Source organism: Gracilinanus agilis, chromosome 5 (genome assembly GCF_016433145.1).
Source record: "Gracilinanus agilis isolate LMUSP501 chromosome 5, AgileGrace, whole genome shotgun sequence".
Taxonomy (NCBI): domain Eukaryota; kingdom Metazoa; phylum Chordata; class Mammalia; order Didelphimorphia; family Didelphidae; genus Gracilinanus; species Gracilinanus agilis.
Genome location: NC_058134.1, coordinates 85,324,401 through 85,346,220, shown reverse-complemented (window position 1 = coordinate 85,346,220; position 21,820 = coordinate 85,324,401). Strand labels below are relative to the sequence as shown.

The 21,820-nt window shown below is 36.5% G+C and overlaps 1 protein-coding gene across 1 annotated transcript in view; it reads right to left on the bottom strand.

Annotated features, from left to right (window-relative positions):
* The window catches only part of DIP2C (disco interacting protein 2 homolog C), a 601,650-nt gene that overhangs the window by 268,995 nt on the left and 310,835 nt on the right, over positions 1 to 21,820 (bottom strand). The window contains exon 2 of the mRNA XM_044678953.1: positions 3,660 to 3,731. Coding sequence (XP_044534888.1) covers positions 3,660 to 3,731 — 72 coding nt within the window. The remainder of the gene's footprint in view (positions 1 to 3,659; positions 3,732 to 21,820) is intronic.

Here is a 21,820-nt window from a genome sequence, read left to right as displayed (position 1 = left end):
GCTCTAGTTACTGACTTGCTAGAGAATTAAGTTATGCATAATGAATGCCTTTATTCACTCAGTAGAACAAGAACAGTGGAAAACCCACCAAATAAACACAAGGAAGCAAGACTGAGTGTCAACCTCCCGCAGACCATGAAGTAGGACAAACTGTCCTCAAATCACAGGTGGGAATGCAATGATGTTTTCTAGTTCTCAAAGGAAACCAGGGAGACTAATGTAGGTAAATGGCCCCTCTACACCCAAACACTCTGTTCAAGTTCCATCTTTTTCCTCAATTTTCAATGGGCATGTGAATCTCCAAAAAAGAAAATCATAGGATGGTATCTGATGACAAGTCACCATTTTGCTGTAAACAGACAGCTCTGCCACCTCAACCATTTCTTCTTTCTTTTTATCTCCTTTCATTGGCAAAGGTATTATAAGCTTTTGGGGCTGTCAACAAGTTGGCTGATGGTCAAAATTGCAAAGAATAGAGATAGTAAAGGTTGGGTGACAAACACAAGAAGGAAAGAATCCTCCCTTCTGTTTGTCTTTACAACTGAGATCCAGAGCAATGGCTTAATATATTTTACATAACTGTATTCTAATGATTTTTCATGAGTGTGATATACTTGGTTAAGGTACTAGACTTGGCCTCTTGGAAGACACGGGTTCAAATATAACCTCAAATACTTATTAGTATAATGACCCTTGGCAAGTGACCTAACCACTTGGTGCCTCATTTTTAAAATGAGAGTGATGGAACCAATATACTCTAAAATCTCTTTAAATTCTCTATCTATGACTTCCATTACTTGTACATGATTCAACTGCAATGTATTTATTCAGGGGGAGTGACAAGGGAAGATATACCATATGGTGACTGGCAAGCCTAAAACTTTGGTCTATAAACATTGGTTTTCTTATGATATAATCAGAAGATTCACATTCACCCTGTGGCCTAAGAGCTTCAGACTAGTTTGAATTTTTTTTTTAAATTTTGGATCAAACATACCCTCTGGTGATCGGTAGAATTTACACATTTACAAGTCTTTAAAAGTCTAAGTGGTTTGCTGTTCAGAACTGAGTCCAGCCTTCCAACAGATGCTTTAACCATTATAGGATTAATATGAATAATTGATCGTTATTGATAAAAATAGAAAAATAAATAATAGTTAATAGAACTGATGAGAAATCAAAAAATTTAGTCAAACGGGTTGTGAATTTTCAAGGTCTCTCCTATTTTTCAGGTGCAAATTGTTGTGTGTTCCTCCACCTCTGAATAAAGAGTTGTAATTGACAAGGGGGAGAATTCTCTAAAAAAGCCCAATCCACCAGACCGGGAAGACCACTAGTTATATGACCTTAGTTTTTTGAGCCTTGGTTTCTTAGTCTAGAAAATGAAATCTTAGTCTATAAAACTGGACCAAATAAGTTTAAGATTCTTGATTTGTGATTTTATAATTCCTTCATTTCAAGTATGAGAAAGTCCAGTCGAGTATTTTCTGAATTGTAGGTTTCTGTGCTGGACAGTGATTTCTCCTTCCACTACTTCTTTCTCTTGCTTTTTGCCTTCTCCCTTTGGATAGTAGTGCTCACCGAAACGAAAGTAAAACAGAGGCCGGGGTCCCGCAGTACTGGCTGCCCGGTCTCTTGCCGCTGCTTCTCGGATGTCACACACCCCGATGTTGGCGGAACGGAGCATCCTCCTTGTGGGTCCTTCACTGTGCTGCAGTCTACACCGTACTGCGGCAGCTCCATTCGCTGCTGTAACAAGTTGAAAAAAAACTAATTAATTCAAATTTTAGTTTTTTTTAAATTTGTTACAGCAGTGAGTGGAGCTCCCGCCCCCATGCAGAACAGCACCCACAACAACCAAGGGACCACACGACACAGCCCGAGGGCCTTCCACCATCAGTGCCTGGCCAACATTGGGGTCAACCATGTTCTTTGCAAAGCTGCGGCTTGAGAACTATCTTCTTGGGCAATGTCTCTGTTTCACTTTAGTTTTGTAATGCACAGAGGAAAAAACAACCACAAGGATAACACACAACCAATCCATCCCCATACTTCTTCCAAAACATAGAAGACTCCACTTTCTTTAAACAGTTCAGCAAGTGGCATGGTTATTTAGAAGGTCAGCAGTGGCTAGGATTCTGTTGGAAGGAGGAGAGAAAAGACAAGAAACCATCGATTCCCATCACCTGTCTGCCTACCCTGGACTTTGAGAGCGCTACGGAAGAAAGGTTTGGACAAGCCCAGCTAATTTGGGGTTGGGAGTGTTCTGATGAAGGGTCAGCTCCATCCTTTTTTATCTTTGATTCAGGAAGTAGCAACAACCATCTTATCCTTCAGCTTACCATGGTCTAAAAAAGACAACTTAATTACAAGAGAGGAACTGGGAGGCAAGGGAAGTTCGGTACAAATGAGTTCATGTTCTCTCTTTCCTTCCTAAATATTCTTTCCATGTTATCGTTGGGGAAACTGCTGTGGTTAAAAGCTACCAAAATAACATTTAGAAAAAAAAAAAAAGCAAGGATATATTATGTTCCCACCCATTTTTTATGTTTGTTATTTTAAAGATAAAGGAAAGAGAAACAGACTAAAAAACGAAAACAAACAAATCTACAAAACTATAATGACCAACAAAGTCAACAAAGACTCAGCACACAAATAAGCCCTTTTGAGCACACTTGCTATTACCTGGTAATAGGCAGGATGCCACTAGATACTTCAAGGTAAGTTACAGTAGTTATTACCAAGCTAAAAGAAATCAGTAGAACGCTTCACTCTGTGTGTGTTTAGCCTCCATTAGAACGTCCAAGTAATACTTTACAGACTGAAATTTACAGAATAACATGAAAATACAGCTTATGAGATCAGAGCCTCTCCAACTTTATAGAAGTTCCATTTTTTCCCCTAGGAATATAAGGATTTCTTAATTGAGTTCACTTTATCTGGTCCTAGCATGTAGTCAGCACTCAAGGTCACCCTCATATCACAGATAGTATTGCCTGAGAGCTGAGACGTCAATACTCCATTCTAACATTGGTCTTTTTCCTGGAATTTACCAAGGCTCAGAGAGAGACCAGCATCACCAGGGTGCAAAAAGACAACATTAACTAACAAATCTGGGAATGGCCAGAATGAGGCAGACAATGTACATGTGAGGAGAATAAATAAAACATGTTTTACATAAGCTACAATTTAAAACACAGCAAGCCTCTGTCTGAGATTTCATAATCACAGACAGTATTTTATAGTCTTATTTCCAGGTACAGAGAGCAAGAAAAACAGAGAGAGATACAGAGAGACAGAGAGGCAAAGAGGCAGAGAAAGAGACAGAGAGAATTTAAAAATACTGATCTTCATTTTTATAGGAATGGGGCTTTCAAAAAGAATTATTACATTATTTGCCATCTCCACATGAACAATTCACTAAATCAAGTATCCACATGATTAGAGAAAATACATATGAACAGACCATCTTAAAGGGTATGTATAAAGACAAACAAATGTGTTATTTACATACAAAAAGCATATATTAGTGTTGATTATACATCAACATTTTTCTCTAATCCCAAATAATCCATATTACTGACCCTTTGTCTAACGTGATTGGTTCTCAAAACACACAGAACTTTTAAATTTTATGGGGCCAGTCAAGATTTACATACCTGGAGGTTGTGGCAGATAGGCTCCAATTAATTTTGATCTCTTCTTTTCATAGCCTTTCTGTGTGATGTCACCTGTAAGAAAAGAAAAAGAACATTCAGTTATGAGCTTTCTATGTACAATGTCCAGATTTGGAGCCTCTACTGCCTATCCAGCACCATCTGTTAGCCTTGACAGTGATAATAAACCCATCAAGGCAAGGTATGATCATTCCTCTCTGGTTCCCCTTCTCTTCCTTCTCCCTCAGCTCAAAAAAAAAAAAAAAAAAAAAAAAAAAAAAAAAAAAGACAATCCCTAAGCCCACCTTAGAGCCATTTGGGGTAAGTCACCCTCCCATCTTGAGTCAGTCCTTCAGTCCCCGTGCAGTACAATCCAAGAGCCCTTCAAGAATTATTCAGACCTGCTGTCATAGAGCTTTCAAACCCAGTGCTGGGCTTTCATTAACTTAATCAACAATGGATTATGCAGACTGCTTAGGCCAGTGATGACTGGCAAAACACATTACCGATTAGCATCTTCTTTCATTAATGGGATTTTTCTAATCAAGCTTGGAGGTCACAAAGATTTTAAACTGCTGCTATGTTACTTCAGGAGCATAACTAGCTAAGGCTGAAGGTGATGTTTTCAGAAAAATCTAAGCATTCCCTTCCCCCTTAAAAGGCACCCAGCATAAAAAACAGAATATATTAGAAAATTGCTCAATTTTGATATTAAAAAGAAGATTTTTAACCTTTACAGTCAGATATCCAGACAGTGAAAAAATGTGTTTACATTTTCCTCTGAATGAAAAACCACTTATTATTTTTGGATAAAATAACTTCATCAGGACATTCAAGCTTTCTCTCATAGGTTGTCAAGAATTTGTTCTTGAATTCTTTTTTGTTTTCAAAGTTAATTTTTTTGTTTCCTTTACAAAATGATCTCTTGTAGAAGTGATTCTTATTATTAAATCAAAAATGATTTTTTGGGAGGTGATATCCAAAATCTATCAGGAAAAACATGGACATACACATATACACATATGATTTAAAATAAAAAGGAGCTAAGTATTACTATGAAGCAAAAAAAAATACATCCCCAAAATCAAAAACTACAAACCCAACCATCAGCTGTTATCTCCTGGCCAGGGCTTGTTTTCCTTTTTATAGTCTCTCTCTCTTCCCTTTCTTTCCATCTCTTTCATTCTCCCTACAAATCACCACATATGAAATATTAGAGGGGAGAGAAAACTATTTTGCACATAAAGAATATGAGGAAAACAAAGACTCTAAACAAGTTGAAGATTCCACATTCTTGGTGTTTCTTAATATTATTAATAAACAGTCAACTTCAAATGAGTCTTTAAGTTCTCCGTTTGCCTTAGGCATGAAGGCTGGAGAAATAGGGTGCTTATTGGTCAAACAGAACTATAGGCCACTGTTCTACATGAGGGGATGACAATGTATTAGATCAAGAAGGGATATTGAGAGATAAGAGTGAGCCTTGACACTCCCCATCCTGGCATCCACAAAAACTTGGAAAGCATATCCCTCCTTGGGAGGCCTTGGCCAGGGCAGCTACTGCAAACCACCCTTATAAGAGGTTGATTCATTTTCCTTCATATTGTTTTTTCCTATTAATAATCACAAGACAATGTTTTCTTTAAAATACTGTTCAGGAAACTGGTTTTTCTACAGATCCTATTTGTGTTTTCATCCACTTGTCTCAATGCTTATCAGTATTTTTGAAAATCAAAAGCGTAGCAAATATATCAACTCTAATAGTGTTTTATGGCCATAGTCTTTCACCTCTGCAAAGATAGAAGGGAAGTACATACTTTTTAACTCTTCTTCAATGTCAGGCTTGGTCATTATAATTATAAAATGTTCAATTTTGATTTTTGTGGTTCTTTTCATTTGCATTGTAATAATCATTGTGTAAATTATTTTCCTGGTTTTGCTTACTTCATTTGGAATCAGTTCATATAAGTCTTCCCTAACTATCTTCTTCCTTTCTTAGGGCACAGTAATATTCCCAGCACATTCATTCAGCACAAGCTTTGTTATAAAAGAAAGGTATTGACCCTGGGCAAGTCACTTGACCCCCCCATTGCCTACCCTTACCACTCTTCCGCCTTGGAGACAATACACAGTATTGACTCCAAGACAGAAGGTAAGGGTTTTAAAAAATAAAAATAAAAAATAAAAGAAAGGTAAGAGAAAGGGGATAAGAAATACTGAGAAACAAAGGTAATTTGGAAACAAAAGATAACAATAAATGACTTGAGGAAAAAAAGGAAAATAGAGAAAAGTTTTCCCAGTGTATCTTAACAAAGGATAACAAAAATTTTAAGAAAAAAGGAAAAAAATTAGCCTGTAGTATAGCTTCCTTCCTCCAAAATTGGAGTTATGATGATTTAAAAAGAAACCCCCCCCCAAATTCACTTTGAACAAATAAACAACACATTTTAATCTCCAATGAGATGCTGCATGATCATTAGGTAAAGATCTATGGAGTTTTCTTTTCCTCCTCACAGCCTAGTTCTTGGTTTCAGGTGTCTCTTTGGGAAGGATCTACATTGAAACTCAAACTCTGTAAAAATTATCTCTTCATTTTAAAAACTGCCTCAAATTCCAAATATGAACTAAGTTTCCCAAATTTTTCACCTGGCTACATAAACTATATCCTACCCTGCTAAGTTCAAATCAGAAAAAACTCACTAAACAACACCAAAAGGCACTGACATTTAAATTAAGAAACCTGTGAAATACAATGGGCAAGAGAACGCACATAATTAAGAGCTAAAACCAAGAGTAGGGGAAAACCATGGGCAGAGACCTCCACATCTCAGAATAACTCCACAGTTGTTTTTTCCCCCTTTTTAAAAGGCAGAATTACATCCTACCTAGTCATCTATGTTAACTGCCTTAGCTCTTTGTTCCATTAACACATTAAGAGAAAAAGGAAGAAGGCTTGTGAGGATTCGAATCTGTCCAGAAAGTGAATGCTTTCCATATTTACCTTTCCCCAATAATCTCCTCTAAGATGACCTTAGGAATCTCAATTTGCTGTCTGCTTTTATGTGCAGAGCCATCTTCCCTTTGCACAAAGCCAAACTGGACCCCTTGTACTTTCCTGCTTTCAAACACATGGAGCACCCCTTCCTTCCCCACTGGGGACACATTATCCTTCCTTCTTAAAAGCTAAGTTCTCAAGAAAGGTTTATTTGACGTTCATTCCTTCAAATTCTATACCATTTAATTAATGTCCCATTCATTCAGCATTTGTCATAGACTTCCTTATATGTTTAGTTCTCTCTTTATATGCATATGTCATCTCAACTCTTTCAGGACTGAGTCTTACGCTTCTTTTTTACCTCTCCTCCTATAATAATCTTGCAAGGGTCTTCCACACAGTGTTGTAATCAATAAATATATGTGGGGTAATTAATCTAGGACCCAGAAAGTAGACATAGTTACTATTTGTACTCTGAGTAAGTGAGGATACTTATTTTGTTTATGTAGAAATTCCAAACTTCATAAACGTTTTATTTCTTTAATCTTTTATTCATAAAATGAGAAATGTCTATGTAATATGCGCATCCAGATGATATAAATACATTATTCTACAGGCAGCATAAAACCACTTGTTTTTAAGAGCTGCTTCTGAGTCTGAATGCAGATTGAAACATACCATTCTCCACTTTATTTCCTTCATGAATTTTTCTCTAGTAAAAGTGATATGTAGAACTTTAAAAGTTTTCTTAATGCTTTATTTATATTATCTCATTTGAACCTCATAACCATCATGTGAGGTATGTACTATTATCCCACTTTATAGAGTGAAACACAGTTAGACAACTCAAACCTGCCGATACAATTGGACTTCTCTGCATTAATGCAATCATAGGTCAAGAAACACCCACACACATCAAAAAACCACCTATCACTATTATATTTTATCAGTACATTAACTATACTGTTAGAATAGAGAGTGTCCAAAAGTCTGAGCCCTGTTATGAGCTTTAATTATTTCGGAATTATAAATGCTATAAATTTGCAAAAAGATAGCCATTCAAAAGTTTAGATTTTTAAAATACTGATACATTTCTTGATAAAATCTAATAAATTATTTTATTAGTACATTAACTATAATGTTAGAATAGAGAGTATCTAAAAGTCTCGGTACTGTTACAAGCTTTAATTATTTCTGAATTATGAATGCTATAAACTTGCAAAAAGATAACCATTCAAAGTTTAGATTTTTTAAAATATTGATACATTTATTGATATAAAATCTAACAAATTTTATTAGTACATTAGCTATACTGTTAGAATAGTGTCTAAAAGTCTGAGCACCGTTACAAGCTTTAATTATTTCTGAATTATAAATGCTATAAACTTGCATTTATAATTTAAACTTTCAAAAGTTTAGATTTTTAAAATATTGATACATTTCTTGAAAAAATCCAATAAACTACCATTTTGTGTTATATAGGGCTCTTTCAAAATTTATCAGAACTGTTAGCAAACTCTTGGTTGATAGTAGGGATTGCATTTGTAACCTCAGCCATAAGATCACCCAAAGAACTTGGGCTTTGATCTATATACAACAGTTTTCACATGACTCCACAAGAAAAAGTCTAATGGAGATAGTGACAGAAATAAGCCAGTAAGAGGTGGCCTTCCTCTGAAGTCCTGAGAAAATATCATTCAGAAATTGTTGCACAAATAATTCGTAATGAAAAGATGCTGGATGTAGTTAAAGTTTAAACTAAAAATGAACTATTAGAAACTTATAACACTAGAGAAGTATCAAAGAAATAGAAATAAACTTACAAGTTATATTTTTATAAGTTTATAACATTTATACATATGAAATAATTAAAACTTAAAACTTTACTAAGATTTTTGGGACACTCTTTACATTTTATTTATTTAAAGTATTTTAATGAGAGGCATATCCTGATATAATGGTTATATTTTGTATGTGCCTCTCCAGTGACTCCGGAAGAGAGAGTGAGGCTGATGACTGTGCGATTCTGCCTCACTTAAATCCAAGTCACACACAGGTCAATAGGTGGTACACTCATGATGTCATTGGTCCTTTTCAAAATGAAGGACAAACAATAATGCTCTATTTCAATGTAAGCTCCTTTAGAAGAGCGACTTTCATTTTTGTGTTTGTATCCTACCATATAGACTCACACATAGTAGGCATTTATTAAATACTTATTTGGATTTAAATCCCATCTTAGACACTTGGGAGATGGCACTATTCAATGAAAGAAAGGGTTAGCTTTGGAACCAGAGGATCTGGCTTCACATCCCAGCTCTGTCACTACTTATGTAAACCAGAAACCTCTCTCTGTCTCCTAGGCAACTCTCTAGGACCCAAAGTTACAAGTCCTTGTGACTTGGTAATCATAGAAATCCCACGATGAATAACAATGTGAACTTTTAAAGCAGATGACTGATGTGGTGTGCCTTCCATAGGTGTAAAAAATAAGGGAGGACTAGATCATTTCAAGGTTCCTTCCAACTCTAAATACTCTGGACCTACGATCCTGCAGGGAAATCAATAGTAAAGAAAGAAAGGGATGGCCTGGGTAGTGGAACCTCGAAGAGGTTCATGTCTACAGAGAAAAGGGGAAATTTCCCTGTATAGATATCTAACCAGACCCCAGGGGCCTCAATACCAAAAATAACCTGGTTCTGCTGACAGAATTCCAGATTATTTTTAGCTCTGAACCAATAGGAGAAAAAGAGGGAGCTAATAACAGAAGTTTCTCTGGATTTTTGGTCCAGAGCCAAGAAACCAAAAAGAACTAGAGACTTCAGGGTTGATTTTGTAAGTAAATGTCCTAATGTAGTGTGCTCTGATGCTCCCCTTGAATTACAGGATAGTTCTGAACATTTCTCAGCTAGAAAAATGCTTGTACCCATGATATATGAACAACATCTCCCATCTTAAATATATTCAAGATTGGTAAAGTCTTGACCTCAACCAAAAATTACAGGAGTTTTCATTTTGGAAGCCGAAGTTAGCTCTAAAAGTAATCCAGACAGCTCTATGTTTTTAAAGTCAATTTCAGGCTCTGCAGTTTCAATTAATTGTCTCTTTTCTCTCTATCCCAAACTCTGGATTTAGTGTGACAACAGACTTGTATTTACCTTCATCACAACATTTTGAGTAGAGCTATGTAAACCTCTAAATAGTGTAAGCCCCTTTCCACATTTCAAAGCAAGACTATCTTCTTAGAAATGAGCTAGTTGTCAAGAGAAACAAAAAATATATTGTGGCTAAGGACTGGTTTGTATGCTTGTAAATCAGAACACAGATTGAACCTACCCAGGGATGTACACAGTTAATCAATCATCAGCCTTTTAGAACTACCAGTTTTAAGAACCTCTAATAAGTAACTGTTCTTTATCGTAATAATATTCATTTCTCATTTTTGGCTACTGTGGACTCTTCACTTCAGCCAAACAACGCTGCTTGATTCTGGAATGTAATTTGCTTATACTCACTTCTGGAATGCCTTTGCCCCTCTGTTCAACCAATCTATGTCCCATTTCACTGCCAAAAAAAAAAATCCCCCAAACCTAACCTCCCAACCTTATTTATGAACACCTCCTAAATTACTATAGTCCAGTCCAAATCTCTCATTACTAGATATCCTTTAAGCATTTAATTAACCTTTACTGATATTTCTTTGTTGATGTCTTATATTTTTCAGACATGTACTTCTTGTTTACCCATTTAATTTCTAAACTAAGGGTAGAAACCATCCTTTAAAAAAAATCAAATATGCCAGACCTGGTATAATCCCTATACAGAAAATAAACATTACACACTGACAGGTTTTCATTTATGGAGATAGATGTCTTTCCTTAAACAGAGATTCGAACATGTCATTCCTTGACTCAGTAATGGATTAGCTTTAGGACAAAATATCCACTCTTCTCTTTGACTTCAAAATCCCTTCAAAACTGTACCCGTAATCTATCTGTCCAGCCTCAATATATATTACCTACTTTTCTCACACTCTACAATGCAGCCAAATTGCCTTTCTCTGTTCTTTACACATGGCATTCCATTTCCCACCACCACAACTTTGTAGAGGCAGTTTCTCTTATTTAGAACAGACTCCCTTTTTGCCTCCACCTCACATAACACTAGTCTTGAGGCATAACACAAGCATCACCTTTTTATATGAAACATTTCCTGATCTCAGCTACTAGTGCATTTCTTCTCTAATTTGAATTATTCTGTATATAATTATACTTGTACATGTTTTCTCATATGATTAAATACCTGAAGAGAAGGAATCATTTCACTCCTTGTATATGTATGTAACCCCATTCAGTGCTTGGCACAAAGTAGGCAGTTACTAAATACTTGTCTATTTATTGATCTAATGACTTCTTTTCTACTTTGTATCAAGTATATTCCCTTATCTATACCAATTATTCAACACTCTACAAATTAACTTATGTTAGAGTAGAGTAATATTCATTCTGTTCTAGAGATGGGCTAAATGTCTATGGTCTCCAAAGAGCCACCTGCCATCTTTTGCGAATCCTTAGCTGGATTATGTGCAAAAAACTGTATTTTTCAACCCTTTAGGCTCCTAGGCTATGATGAAATTGATGGTTGTAAAGAAGAAAAGCAAGAAGCTTGGCATGGAATAAAGAAGGGATACCAGTGAGGAAAAGGGAAAATAGATAAACGGGTGGGGAAAAAAGGCTGAAGCTGAACATTTCATCATTTACATGGGCTGGATTGATGGCATATCCCAAGCAATCTAAGGATACATGTATTATCACACTTCTGGTATTAAGAACCTTAAACTAAAATAGAAACTAATAAAATCTTACTCTTTTCATTTTCACGAATACCCTAAGGGAGAAAAACAAACCCTACATGTATGCTTAAATGCAGGACTATATAGTAAAGAAGTAAATTAGATCAGGGGAACTTTGGCTTGACACAAAAATAATTCAGTTATGAATATATCCAGGTTTAATGAAAAACTTACTGGATGATGCTTGCTAGTCTATTCTAGAGAGTCAGGAAAAGGATAATTAGAATTGGGAAAGCCTGAACTTTAAGGTTCCTTGCCTATTTTCTGCATTGTTTTGCATTCAAGAGAAAAGACCCAAAGACTGAGCTTCTGAAGCCTTCCAAGGAATCTGTATTGCATACAGGAGCAAGTTAATACATCACAGCACTATTATTAGCAGTAAGCCAGGAAATCATGTAACCAGAACCCAAATGCAAGGGACCAATAAGGCCATAGTTCTTAAAGGTCAAACAAGCTCACACACAGATAAAGCTACATCTGTGAGCCCTACCACCTAGTTTCCTATTTTTTCTATGATTTACTTCTCATATATAATGAGGCGGTTCTGAAGACAAGCTGTTTGCTGTGGATGACTCAATTTCAGTGTCATCTTCTTGGCATTAAGTAGTTGAATGAAACAAGGCTTTTCCTAAGGAAAACTATGACTCATTTTCTTCTCCCACATTTGGGGCAAAAAATATGAGGGAAATTAAAGGATTTTATCTGAGATGGTTGCAATTCCCAGGAATATCAGTAAAATACAAAGAGAAAGCAAGGTCCTAGTTTATTTACTTGATTGCCTATATTTAATACTTTAAGTGTGTGCCTCGGGAACTGGAGTTTTTGATCACTGAATTTCTTACATGCAGTTTCAAAAATTGTAACTAAAAATTGGGGAAGCTGGATGGTACAGTGGGTAGAGCACCTGGCCTGGAATCAAGAAGGCTCTTTTTCCTGAGTTCAAATCTGACCTCAAATGTGACCCTGGGCAAGCCACTTAATTCTGCCTTGGTTTCCTCATCTGTAAAATGAGCTGGAGAAAGAAATGGAAAACCATTCCAGTATCTTTGCTAAGAAAACCTCAAATGGGGTAATAAAGAGTTCGACAGGACTTAAAATGACTGAACAATGACAACAAACTAAACTTTTTAGTATATGTGGTTTTATTCAAAGGATTTGCTAGTATTAAAAGTCATGAATCACTTTCTGTGTCAGTCTTACTGTTTCCACTTTCATTTATTTGATATTTGTGCCCTTCTGTCCACCCACACAGCCATGACTGGGTATAGACCATTGCCACCTAAAACTTGGACTGTGCTGCAGCAGCCTGCTGAGTTGTCTCCCAACCTCAAGTCTCTCCTTAGTTCATCCTCTGCTCAGTTACCATAGTGAGCTCCCTTGTTTAACCATGTCACTCCCTTACTCATTAAATTCCAAACTAGTACCTCCAGAAGCAAAAATAAAATTATCTCTTTGTCACTTAAAACTCCCAACAAAGCGACCCCATCCTAATTTTCCAGTCTTCTTAGATTTGTCTCCTTTCTATATAGGTGTTCTACGATGCTCAGCAACATTGGATTTGCTGTTCCTCGATCATAACACTCCAGCTCCTGACTGTGGCTTTTCAGTAACTGTCTACCAAAACTAGAATGCTTTCCTTCTTCCTCTCTAGCTCTTAGCTTTCCTGACTTTCTTCAAGATTCAACTCAAATCCTATCTTCTACAAGATGCTTTTCTTAATTCTCCCTATGTACCCCCCAACTGTTAGTCTTTCCTCTGAGATTACCTTCTGTCTACTCTATAGGCAGAGAGATGTTTCATGGTGTTTCCCCCATTAGAATAAGAGCTTCTTTCTTTACATGACCTGCTTATATAAGCAAATGCTTAATAAATGCTTGTTGGTGACAATGATTTCTAAGACATGGAATGTTTCAGTGAAAAATGTAGCTACTTCTCAATTTTTAAGAACAAGAAAATATAATAGAAAATCAGAAGCAGAAAATGTTGGCTTTTTTATGAGATTAAAAGAAGGTGAGTAATCCTTTTGAAAATACTTTACAGTTGGTACTATTTGTAGGGAGGTACCTACTACAGTACTCTATCTAGTGAGCTAATTCTAGAAGTCTACCTTTCTTAAGACAATGGTTTATTATTCTCAGACAAAGAAATTATACAGTTTCCCCGGCTGAAGTATAAAGTTTCCTTATTGTCAGTTAGAAAAAGATATATTTATGGGTCAGGAATAAAAAAATAATAAAATGCAGAGGAAATATCTGTGGCAACATGAAGCTAGACAAAGCTTTAGAAGGGGAAAATTATTCCTCCTATTGCCTTCGGACCCTCTCCTCCTAACAGCACAACTCCTTTTTTCCAGCTTCCATAGCAAAAGAGTCCAGCAGGGAAGGGAGAGAGAAGGTCCAAGCATTGCAGAAAATCTGGACTTCAGAAAAGTAAAGTATTTTTTTCTGCCCAGAAAATAGAAAGGACAAGTTAACACCTCATGACTTGAACTTGGCTCCTTGGTCCCTCAAATTCAGCAACATTTTGCCAATCCTATTTCCCTTTGCTTTTGCCAACATTATGGCCTGAGCCCACCCAGCTCTCTGGATGTCTCATTCGAGCTGGACCATGTGGTCTTCAGGCATTTCCCAGTTACCCAAGAATGAAATATCTGTGTCATAGCACTGCTTCTACGGCCAGGATTATTGCAAAGTAAACAGCCTGGTTTAACAGGGACGCTTTCCATTCTTAGTGTCAAGAGTTTATTTCATTATTTAATGCTGCAACGAATGCTTTATGTAACAAAAGCAGTCATCTCCATGTTTGGAGTTTTATGGTCGTTAGGAACCTTCCTAATGCCGTTTTCCTAAGCTTATTGCTTTATAAGGCTTAGGGGGCACCCTTGGAAGGAATATAGCTCTTTCCTGGCTGCTTGGCGTTCATCTCTTCACTCTAGTAGGTTTTCTGTTCCCTAGTGGAAAACAGCTTGTACCGGTACGATCAGTATTCAGCTTACCCAGTCAAAATTACTCCACTAACCTAAAGCTGGTTAAGACATAAAATCAGCACTTAGCATGTAATAGGGGGAGGAGACAACAGAAGGAGATAAAAGATCTGGGTTCCAGCACCACCACCAATTAGCTGTGTAATCTCATGCACATCAGTTTTACAAATATTTTTGTTTTTGTTTTTCAGTCATTTCAGTCATGCCTGACTCTGGTTTTTCTTGGCAAAGCCACAGGAGTAGTTTGCCATTTCCTTCTCGGACTCATTTTATGTATGAGGAACTGAAGCAAACAGAGTTAAGTGACTTGTCCAGGGTCATACAGATAGTAAGTACCTGTGGCTGGATTCGAACTCAGGAAGATTCCTGATTCTAAGCCCTGAGTTCTATCCACCTAACTGCCCATTAAAAAAAAATTTAAGTTTTACTGATTCCTTTTGACTTTGTACCATTGTCACTATATTATCTACTTCATCACCTCCCCTTCCTCTATCTTTTGGAAATGATTCATAACAAAGAAAAGTAATTGAGGAAAAATTATCGATATACTGAAATGTCATAATGAGGCCAAGAATATTTAATTCACTCAATCTGAGTTAAGCTTTTAGCAAGGAATTCAGAACCTTGATATTTTACTTTCCCTATTTATACAATGGGCAGAAATATGTATATCAACATATTGATATTCATTTACTTTCAAGTTTGCAAAGCTCTTCATATAGATTTGACTCTCAGAACAACGTTGTAAGATAAGTGTTTGTATAAAGTTCATTTTCAGGAAACTGTGGCTGAGAGAGGTTAAGTCAATGGTCCAGGGTCTCACAGCTAACAAGTAAATGGCATGGGATTCATACTCAGTTGTTCCTAACTTCAAATCCGATACTCTCTCCACTATAACTATGTTACCTTCCAAAACTTCCAGTCTTCTAGAGTTGTTGTCAGGATCAAATTAGAGAACAGGTGATGAAATAAAATGAATATAAGGGAATATACAGGATGACAATCAACAGATGATTACTGAGCACTGTGCTATATGTTTGAGGGAGCACCAAAAGATAAGCAATCAAAATCAGTGATGGTCTTGGGAAAGACATAGCAAAGCATACTTTCTCCTTCATGATGTAAAGAGCTGGATTGACAGATCCTTGATTAATCGACATTATTGCTATTATTATTTCCTCTCTGTATCCTTAATCTCCTTTAGGGAAAGGACCTTGTTTTAATCATCTTTATGCAGCCTCTGCACTTAGGATACTGCCTTGAACACAGTAACTACTCGATAAATGATAGTTGGATTGAATTTATCCAAGAAAGCTCATGGAAAACAAAATTCCATTATGCTGAAATCTTTCTGTACAGCTTTTGAAGTAGAAAGACTCTTTGAATCCAGCCCCTTCATTTTATCAAATATATTTCACTTCTTACCCCAACCTATTGTGAGAAAGTAAACTGACAAAGGGCGTCACATTTAGAAGCTCGCTGTGTTTCCAGAAACTCTAACAGATATTCCACTTAAACAACTCAAGATTCCATCATCAAGGCTTAGCTCCAGCCCTTCCACTCCAAAGGAGGCCTTCTCAGGGCATTACAGTCTACTGTGATCTTGTCTTTCAAATTCTGTAGAAGAAATTCCTGCTAATATGGAGGGGGTAAGGAGCTGTAATAATAGTAGCCTATATTTCTAAAATCTCAGGGATAGAGAGACCTCCAAGAACACCTAGTCCAAATACTTGACCCAGAATTTCCCCTACAACATCTTTAACAATTAGCCATCCATCCTTGCCTAGAAGACTTCTAAAATGGGAAATTCCACGAGAATATAAGTTCCTTGAGGTCTATGTTTGTTTTACATTCTGTCTCAGGGAACACCCTGAACACAAATCAGTAGTAATGGTTTAATAAATGCTCACTGACCTGAACTCCTCCTTCTCAAGAAAGTCCATTCCACTTTATGTTAGACAGAAACCTTCTACTCAGGAACTTCCATCTACCATTCTGCTCTTTGGGACCAAGAAGGTTCCAAACACTTCATGATCATTTAACTCCTGCTCAAGAATCCTCTTCACTAGGTTTTTCAATGACAAAATTTTATGTACATTATAGGTCACTTGATCTTTATAGCAACCCTATGAAGCAAGAAACATGGATATTGTTCCTATCTCAAAGGATAAGGAAAATGGCATTCCCAATTGCTTTTGGTCAAGATTGTACAGGTGAAGTCACCATGATATGAATACACATTTTCTTTCCACAGTTCAAAGAGTCTGATGTCTATAGTCTCTTCTACATTCTATGATTTTTCTCTATGATTGTCCATATGACTCACATAGCAATTAATCATGTTATTTCCTGTACTGTTATCTTTATCATTGATTAGGTTTTTATTTTAGATAACTTTTTATTGTTAGTTATTTTTATGGGTCTCTGTATGTTATGTTCAGTAGAACATAAATCCCTTAGAAGCAGGGACCATTCTTATATACTTCTTCATATCCTCTATAACAGAGACATTAAATTTGTGACCCAAAACATTCCTGAGCATTGCCAGAAACTAGATTAAAATATAACCAGGTGTTATTTAGTGAAACAAATGAAAATGTCATAAAACCTAGGTACATTAATTTGTGGTTTTCTAAGTCAGTAAACAGTCTGCAAGGGATCCTTATAGATGGTTTAATGGTCTCTATTTCTTGTAGAGTTTGACACCACTACTTTATAACACACTAAACAATATCATCTTCTGTGTATACTAAGACAATATATAGTAGCTGACCATTTGTAATATAATATAATCATATACATGTTTAGCAAAAATTTACAATTCAATTTAAAGGTCTTCAAAGGTAAATTCTTTTTTTTTTAAATAAAGCATAAGTGAAAGGAATGATGAAAAAATGGAGGAATTCCATGTGAACTGTAATGATCTCCAGGAATTGATGCAGAGGGAAAGGAGCAGAACCAGTAGAACATTATACACAAAAACTGATATATTATGGCACAATCGATTGTAATAGATTTTTCTACTAACAGCAATACAATGATCTAGGACAATCCAGAGGAACTTATGAGAAAGATGCTATCCACATCCAGAGAAAGAACTGTGAAAAGAGAAATGCAGAAGAAAAACATATGATCGAACACATGGTTTGATGGGGATATGAATGGAGTTTTGGCATTAACAGATCACTCTATTGCAAATATAAGTAATATGGAAATCGATTTTGAACAATGATACATTTATAACTCAGTGGAACTGCTTGTTGGCTTTGGGAGGGGGAAGGGAAAAGGAGTGGAAAAAATAATGAATCATGTAACCATGGAAAAATATTCCAAATAAATAAATAAATTATAAAAAATAAAGCATGATGAATGGAAGGGAAATCTATCAAGAACAATGTGTTGATAGCCTTATGGGTTTTAAATTTTTAAAGAATGTTCCTTAATTCCTGAAAATAATTTATTACAACATAACAGAAGGAGGAAAGAAGGAAACAAGCAAATACTAAACATCTACTATATGCCAGGTCCTGTACAAAGCGCTTTTTATATTTTATCTCATTTGATCCTCACAATAACCTTGGAAGATAAGGTGCTATTATTAACTCATTTTACAGTTAATTAAGTTGAGGCAGGCAGATATTACATGACTTACCCAGGAATAATCCCATAGCTAGATAGTGTCTGAGGCCAATTCCAGTCTTCCTGACACTCCATACTCTATTCACTACCCTACCTAGCTGCCTCAAAATCAAGAGAATAGTATACATACAATGACAATATTATGTAAAATAACATGCTAGCCCCCTTGAGGCAGCATAGTATAATGGAGAGGAATGTGAGGTAACCAGGGACCTCAATTTAAATTTTGCCTCAGAAGCTAACTTAACCTGGCTGAACATCAATTTCCTCCTCTATAAGATGAAGATAACAGCAACACCTATGTATAGGAAATATCAAAAATTATAATGTATGTAAATCCCTTTGCAAACTTTTAAGCCCTATAAAAATGCCATCTCTTGTTATACTTGAATGTATTTACATCACAGTTTAGTAGCTTTCCCCCCCCCCCATAAAATTCCCTGTAGGTTTGCTATTTGAGTATCCAAAGAACTTGAGACTGTAGGAAAGATCAAAGTAATAACCAATATTTTACTCAAGTTCATTCTAAATAAAAGGACAAAGGAAAAAAGAGAATGTACCCTGAGGCCAACATAAAACAGTCTCTGAAGCCCCTAATCTTAACAGTAAAAGAGATCCTGGACCCCAGAGTCCTAAATTCCTACATTCTCCTAAATGTTCCAGGAGAAGCAAAAAAATCTTAAAACAACCTCACAGCACATTATATACCTCTCTGTCTATATGTAGGTTTCCTAAGCCAATGACAAAGCCAGGGATGCAATGATTTCTCCAATTCAGAAGGTTTATGGCATTATTAGTGGTATGGAGAGACAGTTTTGGCTGAGGTTATCTTGAAGCAGTTGTAAGTACTGGGGACATTATCTGTGCTAATCATCACCCAATCAACCTAGAAATTGGAAAACCATATAGTTCTCAAGACTGAGGCAATTCTGTGCTTGTGTGCCCTTGAGTGAAAAAGTCATACTCAGAAAACTTCCTGAGATTTAATTGTAGTTTTAGTAAGTACAGAAGAGGAAAATTTTCTGTATAGCAAAAGGAAAGAGAATATGGTACAATGGGAAGTGCAATGGACTTGGAGTCAGATTATCTAAGGGCAGAAAACCAGCTTTGCCACTTACTATCACCTGAGCACCTCTATACAAGTTACTTAAATTCTCTGGATCTCAGATTCCCCATCTGTAAAATAAATGGGTTGGATTAGATGATGTCTGAGGACATGCAACTTCCCATTAATTAAGGTAACTGAATCCCAAAGAGAAATGGCAAACAGCTGAAGAAGGTGAAAGATACTAATTACTGTGACTAGAGGGGTGAGATTTAGAGGTATTATGGGAAACATATCTAGAAGCCATTTCCAGTCAGGGAAAACAAATGGAAAGGATGGTGGTCCTCTTTATGTAAACAGAAATCATGACACACACTCTCTATTTATATCTGCCAGAGCAGGAATTCCTGAAACTGGAATGGTCCAAAATCAATAGGGCTCCAATTTTCCATACTGATGTAAAAATACACAGATTTATTCTTATATTCTCTCTCTGTCTCTCTCTTTCTCTGCGTGTGTCTCAATCAATCAAGAAACATTTATTAAGCTCCTACTTTGTGCTAAATACAGTGCTAAAAGCTGGGGTTATAAAAAGAGGCAAAGGATGATGTGTGTCCTAGAGGAATGTACAATCTCATTCCACCTCACCTCTGAGTGTTCAGAAAAATCCTTTTTGAATCTGTTCTTTTTTTGGAGGCTGAGGAGAAAGCACATTCTGGTCACATTCAAGGAAAGCAAGGTGACTAAACTGCTCAGTCCTCAGAGGCACATCAAAAGGAAAGCATCATGCTGAAAAGGAGGCCTTTCTTATAAATGAGTAATGAGATAATCTTTGGGAACTGTGAGCACCTTCTGTTAGAGAGAATCCCTATGGTGTTTCATAGGCATTTGTTTCTGGGTAGAATCAGAACATTCTTGGCACTATTTGCCTTAAACTCCAGCAATACTAACTTTTCTATCAGGTGCAGAACTAGAGACCTACATATGATCCTGAGGGCTTTTACTTTCATGCCAAAGAATGGTGTTTGAATGAAGAAAGATGTCCCAAACCTCCAATGGTTGGCAGCCACTGTACCACTTTAGGTTCAGGTGAGACGAGAGGGAAAATGTGAAAGTGTATACATCATCATCTCTGAACTCTGGACTAATTCAATCAAGTAGGCGCTAAGAAAAGAAAGACAAAAATGAAACAGTTCCTGCCCTCAAGAAACTTACATTCTATATGGGAAAACAAAAAAAAAAAACAAGGTCATTTTTGGTTTTTGGTGGGAAGAGTAGTAGAAGCTGGAGGAGCAAGATAGGGAGGGACAAGAAAGGTTTCATGCAAGAGTGGTTCAAATAGAGTTTTAAGGAATACAGGGAATTCTAGGAGGCAGGGGTATGGTGAAAATGCATTTCAGGCAGGTAGATAGGGGATAGCCAGAGCAAAGTATCACATAAAGAACAGAAAGAAGGTCAGTTTCGCTGGATTATAGAAAGTAGAAAGAGGAGTAAGGTATAAGGCTGGGAAGATAAGTTTGGGGTATTGCAGTGACGTTCTTCCTATTGTACACAGTGTATTTGGGCTGGGGGCAGTGTAGAAGGGAGAGAGGGTGAGATTTTGCTACTACTGCCATTATCCAGCATCCCATTAGTTGACTCTGATGCTTGAAAATGGAATGAATCCTCAAGACATTTGTTCTGCCTACTCTCTGTCTAGTCACTTCACCCATACCAGCAAGAGCAGTTAAGGGAGGCATTCTTGTCTCATCTTTTGCACAGCCAGGAAGCACAGAAGAGAGAGCCCTGGACATTGAACAGGAAGACAATCCTGTTTCAGACATTTGCAAGTTGTGGACCCTGGGCAAATTCCCTAATAGATCAATGCTTGGGTTTTCTCATCTGTAAAATGGAGAGATAATAGCATCTAACTCATAAAGTCATTGTGAGGATCAAATGATTTAACATTTGTAAAATTCTTCACAAATATTAAATTGCTTTATAAATCCTCACTGTTATCATATTTTCTCCCCATTCACAATGTGCCTCTATGATGAGCAATTGCTTCACCGCTGAGTGCCCACGCCAACTGTTGGCGATGATCCTGGGTTGACTTCAGTCTGACATTAAGCATGGCAAAAAGGAAAGAAGAGAAGATAAAGTTAAGACTCCAGAGCTCCTAGATCTGACTTTCACTAATTATTTGTATGGCCTTGGACAGACCCCTTAACTTCTTTTGATCTGTTTCCTCATTTGTAAAACTGAAGGAGTTTGACTAGATAATAGATTCTTCCATTTTAATTTGGAAACTTTATGATGAAATGTATGATCCAATAAAAAGGAAGGAGTGGCAAGTGAGGGTGGGACAGAGAGTCCAGAGCCACTGGTTCGAGTCTCATCTCTAACCCCAATAAAGCTGCATAACCTGTTTGTGCCTTTCTTCTTTTGTCTGTAAAAATGAGGATGGGAATGATTATCCCACCTACATCCCAATGGTGTTCTTTAATAATAATTTAATAATAAGTAACAAGCAATTCCAAAATCAGCACCCTATCCATTGTACCATCCAGCTACTGTTTCTTGTGAGGATTATATAGCTTGAAATAAGTCAAAACATACTAATATATATATATATATATATATATATATATATATATATATATATATATAT